Below are 14665 nucleotides of genomic sequence, written 5' to 3'. Positions count from 1 at the left end.
TCCACTCGCTATCGATAAGCAGGCGCGAAAACACGTGACGTGTCACACTTCCCAGTCAAAGGACCGCCTTCTTCTTTCCATCAACGTGAAAACATCAACATGTCATGGCCGACTTCCTCACGGCGGTTAAGACGAATGTCGCAAACAGGAGTGAGGAGCTGCAACCCTCGCTGACAGCTGTCTCCACTCGACCGGTTCAGAAAGAAGCCAAGCCAGAAGTGGTAGACGAGACAGCACAGGATGATGGACGCAGTGCCGGTAGCGAACCTCAGACAGAGGCAGATATATTCGACTCTCCGGTATCTCCAGAACAAGCTCTCCAGATCCTGAGAAACGAGCCAAGTCTGCTGGTCGTTAGGAGTATACTGGAGCAACTTCGCTGTGGTCGAGTTCTTTCATCCAATTTCAGTATTGATGCTTTAGGGCCACAGCAAGCCCCACTAATCAATACTATCGTCAGCACTATCATACCAAATTTCTGGTCGGGTCTGGCTAAGACAGATCGAAAGCTGCTCACATCATGCCTGACCAACGTGGCCGGAGGGAATGCGATTACAGCCAGGATCCGAGCAGTGGCAGATGTCCTGTCGGACACTACGTTGTCCACGTCTGGGGTTAGTGAGCTGCAAGACTTACTGGGGGTGATGCTTCAACTGCTCGCCGGTGAGACATTTGCCAGTCATGTTTGGCAGGGGCTAGTGAAAGCTGTTCCCGACCGTACCAAGCGATCGATGTCGTGGAAAGAATTTGTAAATCTGATCGGCAGTGGCAAGGTAGTCGCTACAATTGCACGGGCGGAAGATATCCTGAGCAATGCTTCGCATGTTCACGTGAAGCGATCTTGGGTCTCCAACGCGTCCGAGTATACAAACTGGCTTGGACGAAGCATCATGGAGTTGATCACAGTTGAAGCGGAAGGATCTGATGAGCAGGCCAATTCTCAAGCAGCAGCCCAATTGCTGACGAAGGCATTCGGCTTGGGCTACCCTGTGCCTTTGGTGAAAGCGATTCTCTCGTATGCTGCAACCTTTGCACGATCTTCTTCCGCTACGACACACGAGCTTCCGCAAATCATAAGGAGCATCCCAAGTTTCACGAAACGTCAATTCTTGGAGAGCACTTTACAATGGTTGTCCCAGCTGTGTTCATCGTTAACATCAGGCGACGGTGACCATATGACGGAAAGTGCCAAAGTCGTGCCGAGTCTGGCGGCATGTATAGATCTGCTCGTGCATGAGGACGATGCAAGCCGCGAACAGTTGCTGTCGTTTTCTGCCGACCCGACATTGCTGAGCACAACATCAGTGCCAGTGCGCCGAGCCATGGTAGCAGTGATAGCTGAAGCGCTTCCTGACGAGCTGCCAAACGTGCTGGAAAAGTTGATCACGACATTTGGGGACCGACTCTTCGTCAATCACGCTCCAATCATCCAGCAGGAGGTCATTGCACAACTGTTGCTCCTCGTAGCTGGATACTTGCATCGTCAAAGCCCAATAGCTGTTCTGATGACTACACGTTCCTCTGGGCACATGTCTGGAACCAGTAACAGATTGCACAGCAGCAACTCTCGTGCCAGGTGGCTCGGCATGGTTGTAGCTACAACGATTTCCAGCATTGTTGACAAGGAGGGTGTGAGAATGAACTTCGAGACTGCGGAAATGCAGACGGAGGATGCGGAATGGTACCAGCAACTCATCAAGTCAGACGACAAGATTGGGACACTACGAGACTTTGACTTTCTTCTGACGTCTCGATCGGCCATGATTAGCCAAGGGCGTAAGTCGACTAGGACTAAAGAACTGCCTATAATCAATGGGAAGCAGTCCTTTGGGCCTCCCAGACCACCAGCACAGACTGAAGTCATCGGCGAGAAAGTTACAGAACTGTCAGATGACGAGGGCGAAGATGGCGATGACTTGAAGCCATACGCGAAACCCGACAGCGATCCTGAAGACAGCGACGAAGACGCTACGCTGGTCAACCGCGAAAAGGTTCGGCCGCCCGTCTACATCCGAGATCTGATGCGCATGTTGCGTGAGGATCAAAAGCATGATAAATTTCAGGTTGCAATAAAGCACGCAGCTTCGTTGATCAGAAAGAAGTCCAATTTCGGCAGAGAAGTGACCGACCACGCAGAGGAGCTCGGGCTGCTTCTCTGTGATCTACAGGATCCCTTTGATACGGAAGACTTTGAAGAGCTAAAACTGCAAGCGCTGATGGCAGTACTTCATAGCAACGTGGGCAAAATAGCACCATGGCTAAGTCGACAAGTTTTCAGTGGCGATTACTCGCTCTCCCAACGCTGCATTATGCTGTCAGCTCTTGGCCTCGGAGGCAGAGAGTTGGCTGGACTAAGAGACCAGGATGATCTGAATCCAGCGCTCCCAGACACCTCGTTCCCAAGCAAGAAGCTTCCTGCTCGGCTCCACGCTATCTATGGCTATACCTCTCCGCCTGTGAAGCGCCTAGAATCAGCGAGCAGTAGCGTGGAGGATGCCATTATGAGACCTCTCGCTCTGTCAGCCGCAGACCAAACAACTTCCCACCTCAACGCGGTCAAGATCAAGAAATTCTCCAGCCGCATGGACGTTGAACGAACGAAACGTAGACCAGCAGCCAATCAGCTTGCCAAGATATTCGCAACGCACTTCTTCATCCCCCTAGTCACTCGCTATCAGCAAGAGATTGCTTCATATGGGCAACGCAGCGTCTTCGCGTCTGTGCCTGTCGTGCAAGTCACCTTTGTCAAGACATTGGCTCTGCTCCTGCACGCCGCGGGTCCCGCTACGATGGGCCTCCCGGATGTGACAACTGCGTTCTGGGAGCTGCTACTGGATTTCCGTGTGGCTTCAGCGAACGACATATCAATTCTAGAGTCGGTGCTCTTTGCACTACTCACTTTGCTAGAAGTGAACTGTGAGTGGGGAGATCGTGCACGGCTAGCGCAGGAAGAGCCGAAGAGATTAGCGGAAACTCAAAGCTGGGTTGAAGTTGTCTTTGAGCGGACAGGTGGTGGAGGATTGGTCAATGAGGCGGATGGTGAGGAGAGCAAAGTTCGAATGCTGGCTGCTGGAGTGCTGGTCAAGTGCCGAGAAATCGTTGAGGCATATCAGAAAGGACTCATGGGCGGGCTGCATTCTGGGTGATCTTGATCAGGTCTGTGGTGCATATACTTGGGCTACTGGACTTGTTGTCTCTCCCGCCGCTGCCCATGAAATGGGCTCGATATACGGTCGATGGCAATCCTGGTCTCTGGTATATGCGCATGTCGGTCCTGAACGGCTCGGTTCCACTGAACGTTCAGTACGTCATTCGTAATATTCCTTGGCACTGTTCCAACGTTCATCGCTCGAGCCAAGGTAGCTCTATCGCTGTGTCAACAGGAGGGAACAGAACCATCTTCATCGCATCAGAACTACTGTTTGGAAATCGTGTCGTGCTTGACACTTATGCGCGTGACGTCGTCGTCAAAAGTCGCCTCACTTCCAGTAGCTCCTGCATGCACTGCTGAAATGTCGGTAGCTCGCTCCTTCGCCCTGCACTACTGGGTTGCAAACAGAAACGCGTGGCGGACGCTTTTGTGCTCAGCCCGCCAAGCGCAAGCATACCAAGAGACGATGGAGAAGCCCGCCAAAACCCTATCTAAGTAGACTCGACGGCTAGGCGCACCAAGACGAAACGGTCGTACCCTTATTGGCCAATGTGGTGTCGATCTTTCGGGGGTTCCCACGGAAGAATCTATTCTGCACCAGCTTCGAAGGCTCTCACAGAAGCGCTGTCATTGAACAACTTTTTCAGCAATGTAAAGCCTGCTACACGAACAGCGTGTGCAACAAGGCAACATCGTCACTCGCTGGACAGGATGCGCTCGTACCATCGCTATGTGTACATGGGCGCCATTGCCACCTTTTTGATGATACTGGGCGAGCTGCTGTACTTCGGGGCACCAAGATGGACCAAAGGCCTCGTACACACGACGTTCGGGCGTGCGAAACCTGCACAATCCTCGGACGTCTTCTTGGTCTTCCGTACTGGTGCAACAGAGATGCATGCCAAATTGCCAGCACACGTTAATACCACCCTGACTCTAGCCGAGCACGCAATGATATTCGCAGATGTATCCCAAGAATTCGCTGGATACACGATACATGATGCCCTTGAAAGCGTATCTCAAGGGACAAAGTCCAATAATAACGACTTCCGCATTTACCACCAGATACAACAACACAGGGAAGAGAGCGCCCTCTTGCAGGAACTGCCAGCCAAAGAAGCCTGGACACTCGACAAGTATAAATGGCTCCCAACGATCCACAGAGCAACAGTGGCAATGCAAACGACGGACGCCAAATGGATGGTCATTGTGGAAGCTGACACGAGCCTTTCGTGGACAAATTTGCTCCGTTGGCTTGGCTCATTGGACGCATCGAAGCCGCACTACCTTGGAGCCAGGAATTTTGTTTTCAGTGATCCCTTCTCGCACGGTGGCAGTGGCGTGGTGATCTCTCTCCCTGCGCTGCAAATTTTACAGCAGAAACGCCTAGCTGAGGGTGCTGCCAAATACGATTCAGCATGGGAGGCACGCTGCAATACACCTCTGATTCTGTACGGCGACCTCGCTTTAGGCCTAGCATTGAAAGAGGCTGGCGTCGCTCAGGAGCAAGTTTGGCCGGTCCTCCAAGGAGAGCAAGTGTCGACGATGGGTTGGGACAAGCAAGTATGGTGTCGAACTCCCATCTCATGGCATCACAACAGCCCTGAAGAGATAGATGCACTCTGGAGATTCGAAAGGGACTGGACAAGCACGCATGGCCCAGGATCGACCTTTTTCTTCCGCGACATCTTTGAACACTTCGTTTCGCCGTATATCGGAGACGATCGTAGACAATGGAACAATCTTGCCCAACGTCGGAAGCTTGTGCATACAGACTCTCTTACTCCCGATGACAAGGACTTGGAAAAGTACTCAGAGCTAAATGAGCAGGAGCAGGAGGCGACACGATCTTCAGAGGCTTGCGCGGTGGCTTGTGCTAACGAACGACGGTTCCCATGTATACAGTGGGCATTCACTCCAGGTCGTTGTCATCTGGATCACCTTATCCGATTTGGCAAGTCCACGGAGCAGGAAGGGACGCAGTGGAATTCGGGATGGATTCGAGATCAAGTGGCATCGACTGGCGCTCAGATGATGGCATGCACTCCGTGATGCTTGCACCGTATAAGAGGACCAAATCAACCAATCAGCACATGAAACTTATCAGCACCATCGCATGGGCAACAGTGTATCGGTCTCGGGATGTGACAGACAATGGAAACATGCGAAGCCATTAAGCGAACTCAGTTGAATGGAGTATCCTAGCAATTTCCGATTTTCCTCCTGTTTCCTGGGCAGCGTACTACGTCACGAAAAGACCGTCCAGCTCTTCCATCTGCATGACTGGTCGTAAGCCCACGTCGGGTTCGATCAACTGCACTGGCCCACCCGGCCAGACATGGAGCCCGATACCGACTACTTTCGGTGCTTCTGGATGTGCGCTGGCACACCAGCGCTTCCTTGACCACTGTAGACAACATCGGCGAGTTCCTTCTTGTCGGCAGCTGACATGTTGCGGAGATCCTGTCGAAGGTTAGCCACAGTACGAGACAGCGCAAAGATATTCCCATACATAAACAGTTCCATCAGCGAAGGTGAGGAGATCAGCCTCAATCTCGTTTGAGACCGCTCTCCTGCTGCCACCGACGCGGCGGTTGCAGTCGAACCCACTTGGCTCCCAGCTGAAGGCAGAGAAACCGTTTGGTCCATCAGAGACACACTTTCAGATGTTAGCCACTAGTTTGCATCTCTAAATTTCTCGAAAGTTCTCACCTGGCCGCCATTTCCGCGGGCGATGATGTTGCAACCTGCGTTGCCATCGGTGGCTGGGATTCCGCCCAGGGACAAGTCGTTGGACTGTGGGTTGGTGATGCGAGTGCTACCGAACGAGCGGCCATCGAACACGCAGCAGGCGCATGGGCTCACGTCCTGGGAGGTTTCGCATCAGAGGTCTGGACACATTACTTGCAAGATGTGGGGCTGCATACAAAGCATGTGACGAACTCGCCAGCCTGGCAGGCGACGTTGCTGCCAACGTATGCGTCCAAGTTTCGGACCTGTGCATGGGCAGTCATGGCCATGAGGGCGATGGAGCTGATCTTGGAGAAAAACATGGTTTCTGTTGTTTAGAGATCGGGGTTGATCTGTGGTATGGGCGTTTGCTGCTGGAATTTGCTGGCTGTGAAGGCTGAGGCTGCTGCTGATGCTCTATCTCTGCACAGGACACCTCATGACTTGATATACCACCGCCTCAGACCTCTTTCCTTGCTGTTTCTCCTGTTTCGACGCTCCAATACCAGATCCTTCGGGGATATGACAGCATGGTAAACACGTTCGAACGGGCCAAGCATCTGTTGTTGTTCTGAAGGATGTGCAATCACAACTGCGGCAACAACATCGTGCGTGTCGTCGTTGCTCTTTCCTTCAGTATGGGCGAGTGAGAGCAGAACGAGGGATCGACCATTCTGTTGCCCATCGTCCTCCGTAGCGTTATTTTCTGACGTTGCTACAGAGCTGTGCCATGCCCGCGGATGTGCATCGGAAGCAAAATGTAAGACGGCGACGATGATCTTCGACTTATTGCGCGCGTGAAGCATTTGGCATCTCAAGCTCCTTCTTGATTTGGTCTATTCCCGTACAACTTTGGCACCAAATCCTAAGCTACGGGAATGCCCAGAGGACAAGAGACGTGATATGGTTTCTAAAGTGCCAAGGTAAGGCCCCCCGACTCCGCGTGGGATACTTTGCAGGTGCATAGTGCACTTATGTCACCCGGTGCTGAATACACTACCGTAGCGGGATGACGATCACAGCGCAATAACCAATGAGAAGGCCGAGCCCAGACTTGCAGTGCCCCGGAATGCACCGCTCCTCTCCAATTTGGAGTGAAGCTCAGCTTCTGCTGCAGCGCAAGCCGGAGAATTTGATGCTCATCATCCAAAACCAAGATGCCAATGGTTGCATTGAAGGGCCGAAGCAATGCATCAAGATCACGCGTCATCATCGCAACTCGTAGTGATTTGCACAGTAGCGCAATGATGCAGCAAGATCTCATTGACGCCTCTGTCCCTTGGATCCAGCAATGAAACGGATTTATAACGCACAGATGGCATGTGCTATTGCACGCCGAACGTTGCTTCACTTCATGAGTTCGTCCGCCCTTACTCTACACCAGCATACTCACCCCACGCCCGGAAAGCTACTGGAACTCAACGTTATCCGTCGTAACCCAATACTTGGCAAGGCATCCTGCAGATGTAGGATGCAGTCCACTCGAGCAGCGATCTCCCGCCCAGATCTGGCGTCCGCCAGAGGATTGTGGCTGCAGTGACCATGCTCAGTGCAGCACGTGCGGGCGGGCCACATGGAGCGAAGGAGTGCGGAAGGTGTTGGATATTTTGCCTGGAACGAATCAAACAGGCTCTTCCACACACAAGTTGCAACTAACCATTCGCAAGCTCCACTTTGTACGACGTATGAGGCGGCATGCTGGTTGATACGACCTCTCCTCTGCCGTTCCAATGCAAAATAGTTCAAAGCCAAGACCGGAGCTGGCAACGAAGGTCTCTTAGAGCATTGACTGTAGTGAGCTCTCGTCGATCTTTTTGCATAGCAGACGGGTCGTTGGGAGCGACCTCAGGCGCAATTCAAATGCGCGACTACTGATGCCGAGACTCGGTCTGCTGTGTAAAGCAGGTGCGTTGAACAAGGCAATAGTAGGCGAAAGCTATTCGCACTTGGGCATGAGGTCTGTTTCCTCTTCAGATGCGGACCTCCCCGAGTGCGTTTGCTTCTGCGCGCAGCACAGAGCTGTGCAACAGCTTTTTGGACAACACGAAACTGGCGGGAACGAGTTGCTAGAGATTGAAAGACACTTCATTAATTTTCAGGATACAATAATCTTGCAGTTCTGATCGACTAGACTGCTGGTGGTGTGTAGCTGTGTCTCGGACAAGATCTGAAAGCAGGACTGGGTTTATCCAAGAGAAAAATGTCAGCTTTCTCCACTTCAATGCCACCTCGACAACTACGACAAGCGTGCGACGAATGCACGAAGCAAAAAGTCCGATGCGAGAAAACTAGCCCTCTAGGGCGCTGCGAGCGGTGCATGGCCAGAGACATATTCTGCAACTATTCGTATAGTCAACGAGCGGGAAACAACAAACCCTCAAGTATGTTCGGCTCAATACCTAATCGTATGTCATCCGCCGAACTTCTCCCCAATTTCTGCGATGCATCGTGCTGATATCTATCAATAGAGACTGTGTTCCAAAGAATGCATTCACCAGCAACCAGCATATCCGATTGCATGTCCATGTTGGAGGGCCGAGACATGCGCAACAACCAAGAAACCTCCAATTCATCTATCCCGGAAGCCTTACGATCTCTAGGTTTTTCAAATCTCGATCAGATTTTCGACTCGTTCGGCACATTAGATATGACTCCCTCGACCTCCCTGACATGTACACCAGGCTCTCCAACATGGATGCCACCGTACTCTCTGGCGACTCCTCCATGCACCGATATTTTCGCCGCAGACTTCGTTGGCTCTGGCTCGGATGAATCGCCAACAGAAACCATTCCAGCAGATAACTCGAACTTCAGACCACGAAACAACTCGTGCTGTATGGCATTACTCTGTGAGTGCCTCGAAACTCTGGACACCGCAGAGACTCGCTGTCTTTCCGTGACGCGGATCCTGGATGGCTCTCATAGCGCTTCTATAGAAGCTCTAGCTTCCGACGAAGTACTTGCGAGGAATAAATGCTACATCGACGTGGTTCTTCGTGTCCTAGGGTGTCCGTGCTCTGGAAGAGCGCTATTATTATGGATGTGCTATCATATCGCAGACCAAGTATTTGCATGGTACGCAGCAGCAAGCGGCTCAACTAGCGAGCATATTGCTCCAGCTCGCGTAACTGCTCGCCCTATATCAGCAGGGAATTATAGGGCTGAGGATGCGCAGCTCGAGCATTTGGCTCAGTTTGTTCGAATGGAAGTACATCGTTTGCTATTGCCTTTGCTGCGAAAGTTGGTTGATAAAGTGCCTGAAGGAGGGCAAGGGAGGAGTATTCTTCGGGATAGAATAGGTGAATTGACAGTCCGGGTGGAGAGAATGCTCTCTTGCCGGTAGAAAAGACCTAGAAAACTCATCGCGGGGCGCTAGGTGAATAATTGGATGGATAGCGGACATGAGTGTACTGGCTCCTGAAGTAATCGAGCGACGGTGCCTTCAATCATATATTGGAGTGCAACGCCAGTGTGCTTTACCCTCAGCTGAAGGGGTCCAATTGTTGAGACTGCTCAATAGCACTCAATCATGCTGAAATAATGCTCATCGTCAAGAATATGCACGGTTATGTATTGTCGTTGGAAAAGCTTACGCAACCCGTTTTCGTTCAAATCTGTTCTTGGTCGTGCTGTGGGATCACAGCTTCTCACTTGAGGCCTGTTGCTCGACGATCATGTAACGACAATGAGTCTCTGTCGTTCAACTAGCAAGAAGCATGAAACCGAAGAACATGCTCGAGGTCGAAGGATTCATGTCTTGGCACTCACTGCTGCCTGGCGAAGCCTGACGCTAGCGCAGTTTGGAGGCCATATATCAATTCGACAGCATACCTGGCGATTGGAGATTCAGCTCAATCTGCGCATTTTCGCCATGGCTTGCACAATCACTCGAAAACGCAAATCCCAATCAGAAGCAACAGCTCAACAACCCGAAGCCAAAAAACGACGCAACAGTCCAGCAGATACCGGCTCGCACTTTCCCTTCCTCTCATTGCCACTCGAGCTCCGCGATGAGATCTACAAGCACATCATCATGTCCGATGAAGCAGCCACAAGTCTGCAAAAGCAAAATCTCGTAACCAAGACCGGGCTCGTAGGAGTCAACGACCAGATCTGTCAAGAATTTCTCGACGCGCTTTTATTTCATGCGCCAGTGATCGAAACGACAGTCAGGAACCACAATTTCGCCCACGTCGTTACGTTTCTGAATCGACTGTCCGAAGCACAGTTCCGACGTATCTCGTCGAACCCTGGGAGTGACGGCACATCGGAGGATGAAATGGACACACCAGCCGGAACTCCACGCAAAATTCGCATCACGCTGGTGTATTCTGCTACCAAGCAGAGTACTAGAGCGCAGTTGAACCGCTGGCTTGATAGATTTGATGACCCGAATCGGAGAGGAAAAGAGATCGATTTCGAGTATATGGTCGACTTTCGGACATACAAAAATGGAGGAGGCAAGCAGCGACCGAGGTTCAGGGCGCTGGCTGGAGAGGCGAGCAACAACGAAGCAGCGAAGATTCTGAAGGCACTGAACAAGAGGTCCTGGTACAGCTGTTGATGGGTGCTAGATCTACAGCACAGAACTGTGCGGATTAGGCTGTTGTCCTCGGGTGTCGGGAGGCTCGTGGTTGGGAGGCGAGCCTGTTGTTCAATCAGATGATACGCCTTTTGTTCTTCTGCGCATGGACAACCATCGTTGATTGTGCCTTTACGACTTTGTGCCTGGCCTACCTCGAAGCATAGAAAGCGCTACCGCCGTAATGTCATTGTGTTCATCATTCGTAAAGCCTCATCAACACTCTCCTCCTCAGCTCGCATAGTTCAAGACTCCCTTCAGCACCCACACTTCTCCGTTGCCCACCGTGGACGCGACTCTTTCCACCTCCACGTCTCCCGGCTGCACATACGCTTTCTCGTCGTCCTTGACGTCCCACCACAGTACGTTTCCACCCAAACTCTTCACCTTTTCCCCCTTCTTCCATGGACTTTCGGGAACAACATGAGCCTCGGTGAACCTCCTCAAGTTTCTGTGAGCCCTATCCTCTCCATCTTTGCCCTCATACGCGTTCGCGCCTAGCGCCGCGTACTCTCGTGGATCTTCCCAAGGCTTTCGCGGCAGAGCAGAGATTGCAGAATTCAGCGGCGCAAGGATGGTGCTATTTTGTGACGAATCGTCCAAGCGGGATGAGATTGTGTCGATGTCTCGCGTGAAGCCGGCGAAGATGTTGATCTGCCGTGTATTTCCGATCACGTCAGATATTATAACATCGCCTTTGGGTGGAGGTGGTGGAGAGTTGCCATCGGAGGAAGGAGGGAGCTGGATACCAGGAGCGTTCGTGTCTGCCATGATAGGTGCCTGCTGGAGCTCGTTTGCGGGCTTTCGTGACCAAAGAGAGGAGAATGGAACGAGCTGTGAGTGAGAGACGGACGATAGGGCTAGAATAGTGAACGGCAGGGGGTAGGTCCGCATCGTTGGTAGCGACAAAGATATATGTAGTGCTAGGAACAGAGGAGCTGCATGTGGTTTCGAAGTGGAAATGTCGGATACGTCACTCGCTTGCGGGATCACGGGGTCAGAGAGCCTCTCATAACTCTACCGCAGGTCGATTGAGCGTTGTATAAACATATCAGGTGTCGTTACGCGACGACAATGGACGAAGTGAAGTCAGCAACCGGGAGTAGAGCCCATGACTGTGGTCGATGCTCGTCTTGGCGCTGATAAAGTGAATGACGAAATCTCGTGCTGACGCGCTTCAACCGCGTCGTCTCCACTTTGACATCGACGACTCGCCATCCACTTGAATTGCCAACTTGCACGAGTTCATGTAATGATACAGCAATGCTGCAGGACAGCAATACATCCAAGCATAATGCCATGTTAGGGAAAAAGATCGCGCATCCGAAATCCACCAACTACGACGACGATGACCATTTTCCCACGCCCCCGCCGAAGCGCGTCAAGACAGGCGCGTCGCGTATCGCCAGAGACGAGATCCCAGACTCGGAGGACGGCAGCGATATAGAATTATCAGCAGAGCCGAACGATGCAAGGCGGACGGATTTGGAAACTGCTCTTCCTCAGATCGAGACAGATAAAGAGGCTATCGAAGCGTATGAAGCATCAAAAGCAGCCGAACAGGCAGAGCTGGGCCTGCAGGAGCGCCTGGATGGGCGGAAATGGACAAGAGGAAAGACATCAATCTATGTCGACGCTTTCAATCTTGCACTCGAGACAGTCTTGGATGAAGAGGGCCATCTCTTTGACGAGGCGGAGCATGCTGTGTTCAAACAGTGGCGGGATTTGACATACGAAGCACAGTACTTGTATGTGCGTTTGTTCTTGCGAAAGACGTCAAGTTGGCACCGAGTCAATCGTCTCGGGTATCACAGCGATATAGCAGATTTGCCAAAGGCCATGGAAGAGCTGCAACTGGTCCGCGACCTACCTGTAGCTTCTTCGCAGGACCAAGAGCATCCTGGCGAGCTGGCACCTCCCGAGGGCACGACGCTTGGTGAGAGCTTCACATTCGCGGATCGGTCACAGGACTGCATTACAACGCTTGAAGAAGCCTCGTCCTTGCTTCTACTCGACGAGCTCAAGGCGATTGCGAAGGAATTGAAAGTGCAAGGCAAAAACAAGAAGGAATTGTTGAAGAACTTGCGCAGCACGAGCGGATCTCAGACCGCGCTATCACGTTTTGGCAGCTTACGACGATCAGACACAGACGAGACAACAGCATCGCGCGGCTCTGAGCATGGTGAAGACGACAGCCGCGAGGCAACTCCCGGTAAGCTGGAGAATCGCGATAGTCATTTCCTTGACAAAATTATGGCGGAAACAGGACCATGCATACGACTTTCTTTGGCAACGCTCAAGCTGTTTGAGCGTGTTCACTTGGTCTTCTATCGATCGACAGAATGGACTGAGAAGTCTTTGACGACGATCATCCTTGCTCGTATCGCGCGGCGAAATTTCCCAGAATACATCGTATCGCGTTCTGCGAGCATTTTCCCTTCTCGTGCTTTACTGTTGGAATTCGAGGCTTCGGTGCGTACGCAGTTCAGAGTGGACAATGTGCTGGAGTTCAACGGAACACCCACGAAGGAGACTCTACAAGATGTCCTTGGCATCTGCGAAGAGGTGTTGCCTCGCTGGCGCGTCCTACTAGCTGAAGAGCAACGAAAAGAAGACAGCATTTACAGTACAGGCGAAGGGGCGTATCTACGTCGCCTCTCGCCCGCATGGGTCTACACAAGGATCGTGCACAAAGGAGCTTATGTCTTGGGCAAGTTCAAAGACCACAAACGAGAGCATGAAGTGTTGTGCGAGCTGCTTGGACAGAAGCTTTTTCACACTTCTCGGCGTGGCGACTGGTACCAGCGGAAGGCATTACTCGAGGAACACTACATGCATCTGCACCTGCCCTGTCCTCCTGAATGTAAGGACCTTGAGTCGAAGAAGAAACACTTCAAAAGAGTCGCGTTAGCTACTTGCGAAGAAGGCCTGCAAGACCAATTGACACATCTCATCTTCCACAGAGACCTACAAAAGCGCATCACCAAACTGGAGAAGAATCTGAAAATCCCAAAACGTCAGCAGCACAATTTTGAGCATGTGCGACTTGCTAAAGCGCAGGAGCGTACATTTGAGGGTATCCGTATCGAGCGCAGCGCATCGAGTGGAAGTCGTCGCAATAGCGAACAGAATAAACCGACTGGCCTTCGCGGCGCGAAAACCATCTGGCTCGATCCTGCCTTGAGCAAAAGCAAAGTTGAACTCCCGTCCAAGGACGAGAATTCGCCCTTAGCAGGAGCCGACAGCGAACGAGCGACCCCCGAGGTGGAGGGCGAATGCTCTGTCGAGGAAATGTGTCTCTCCTCCTATCGCGCTCTCGGCTGGAAAGGATATCACTCTGAAGGTCGCATTCTCCGGACTCTGTTCGCCTACCTCTTCTTCGACATTCTATTCCTCTACATCCCCAACGTCTTTCAAACTGCCTACCAGACCTGTCCCTTGGATTTACATACGGACGCATTCTATCCGAGTCGGATCAGCGAGGTCAACACACGTTTGAATGAGATCAGCAATGGTGATGCGGCGAGGTTGATCCGAGGTGTATGGGATGATCACTATGAGAGTCAGACTTGTGTTGTTGGCTTGGATTGGACATTTGAACTATCGGATCTATCGGAGATCGCGTCTTGCTTCCCGCCCGCTGCACTGAGCACGGTGATGAAGGTCATGGTGCAAGAGTATGGGCAACGAGGAGGCGGAGTGCCGGACTTGTTCTTGTGGAGGTTGCAGAGGGAAGATGGCACTGAGGGTAAGGGTGAGGTCATGTTTTCCGAAGTCAAGAGTGAGAATGATCGGTTGAGTGATACGCAGAGGATGTGGATTGATGTGTTGTCGAGCGCCGGCGTGAGAGTGGAACTATGCCATGCTGTGGCGAACGAGGTTAGGGTGAGGTCCTGATCAGGTACGTTCAATCAGATCAATCTCGATGCAGCACACTTTCTCTCCGAAAATAATGTGGCGCCGTAGCTCGCGAGGTTGGCTACAAGCGAACATGTGTTGCAAGGACTCGCCTGAGCGCAATGCACGTGTACTCGTGTCACCGAAAGCTCTGTGCGGCTGTACCACGTCTTACACCTCCGACGTGAGAGATCATCTCTCTCGATTGCTATTGACCAAGGTAGCTGGTAGTCAGATCGCAGAGCACATGCAGTACGTCTCTCTGCAGAGATGAAAGTTTCCAAGCTCACGAGGCCGGTCGCGGA

The 14665-nt window shown here is 52.1% G+C and overlaps 6 protein-coding genes across 6 annotated transcripts; 4 read left to right on the top strand and 2 right to left on the bottom strand.

Moving 5' to 3' along the window:
* Positions 1-104: 104 nt before the first annotated feature.
* On the top strand, positions 105-3146 carry CKM354_000681200 (uncharacterized protein; the record flags this gene model as incomplete). Its single annotated transcript, XM_044802145.1, has 1 exon — positions 105-3146. One exon carries the CDS (start codon positions 105-107, stop codon positions 3144-3146), a length of 3042 nt encoding a protein of 1013 aa, XP_044658080.1.
* Positions 3147-3862: 716 nt separating this feature from the next.
* Positions 3863-5203, top strand: CKM354_000681100 (uncharacterized protein; the record flags this gene model as incomplete). The annotated part of the gene is made up of 1 exon (XM_044802144.1): positions 3863-5203. The coding sequence occupies one exon, from the start codon at positions 3863-3865 to the stop codon at positions 5201-5203; it is 1341 nt and encodes a 446-aa protein (XP_044658079.1).
* Positions 5204-5506: 303 nt separating this feature from the next.
* Positions 5507-6204, bottom strand: CKM354_000681000 (uncharacterized protein; the record flags this gene model as incomplete). Its single annotated transcript, XM_044802143.1, has 4 exons — positions 5507-5614; positions 5664-5810; positions 5864-6019; positions 6079-6204. 4 exons carry the CDS (start codon positions 6202-6204, stop codon positions 5507-5509), a joined length of 537 nt encoding a protein of 178 aa, XP_044658078.1.
* Positions 6205-9752: 3548 nt separating this feature from the next.
* Positions 9753-10445, top strand: CKM354_000680900 (uncharacterized protein; the record flags this gene model as incomplete). Its single annotated transcript, XM_044802142.1, has 1 exon — positions 9753-10445. The coding sequence occupies one exon, from the start codon at positions 9753-9755 to the stop codon at positions 10443-10445; it is 693 nt and encodes a 230-aa protein (XP_044658077.1).
* A 249-nt stretch (positions 10446-10694) lies between these two features.
* On the bottom strand, positions 10695-11357 carry CKM354_000680800 (uncharacterized protein; the record flags this gene model as incomplete). The annotated part of the gene is made up of 1 exon (XM_044802141.1): positions 10695-11357. One exon carries the CDS (start codon positions 11355-11357, stop codon positions 10695-10697), a length of 663 nt encoding a protein of 220 aa, XP_044658076.1.
* A 369-nt stretch (positions 11358-11726) lies between these two features.
* CKM354_000680700 (uncharacterized protein) lies at positions 11727-14360 on the top strand (the record flags this gene model as incomplete). The annotated part of the gene is made up of 1 exon (XM_044802140.1): positions 11727-14360. The coding sequence occupies one exon, from the start codon at positions 11727-11729 to the stop codon at positions 14358-14360; it is 2634 nt and encodes an 877-aa protein (XP_044658075.1).
* Between the last annotated feature and the right edge of the window lie 305 nt (positions 14361-14665).

The sequence above is a fragment of the Cercospora kikuchii genome (genome assembly GCF_019650295.1).
Source record: "Cercospora kikuchii DNA, contig_00004, whole genome shotgun sequence".
In the NCBI taxonomy this organism is placed as follows: Eukaryota; Fungi; Ascomycota; class Dothideomycetes; order Mycosphaerellales; family Mycosphaerellaceae; genus Cercospora; species Cercospora kikuchii.
The sequence above is the reverse complement of the archived record's forward strand: the minus strand, read 5'-3'. Positions and strand labels throughout refer to the sequence as shown.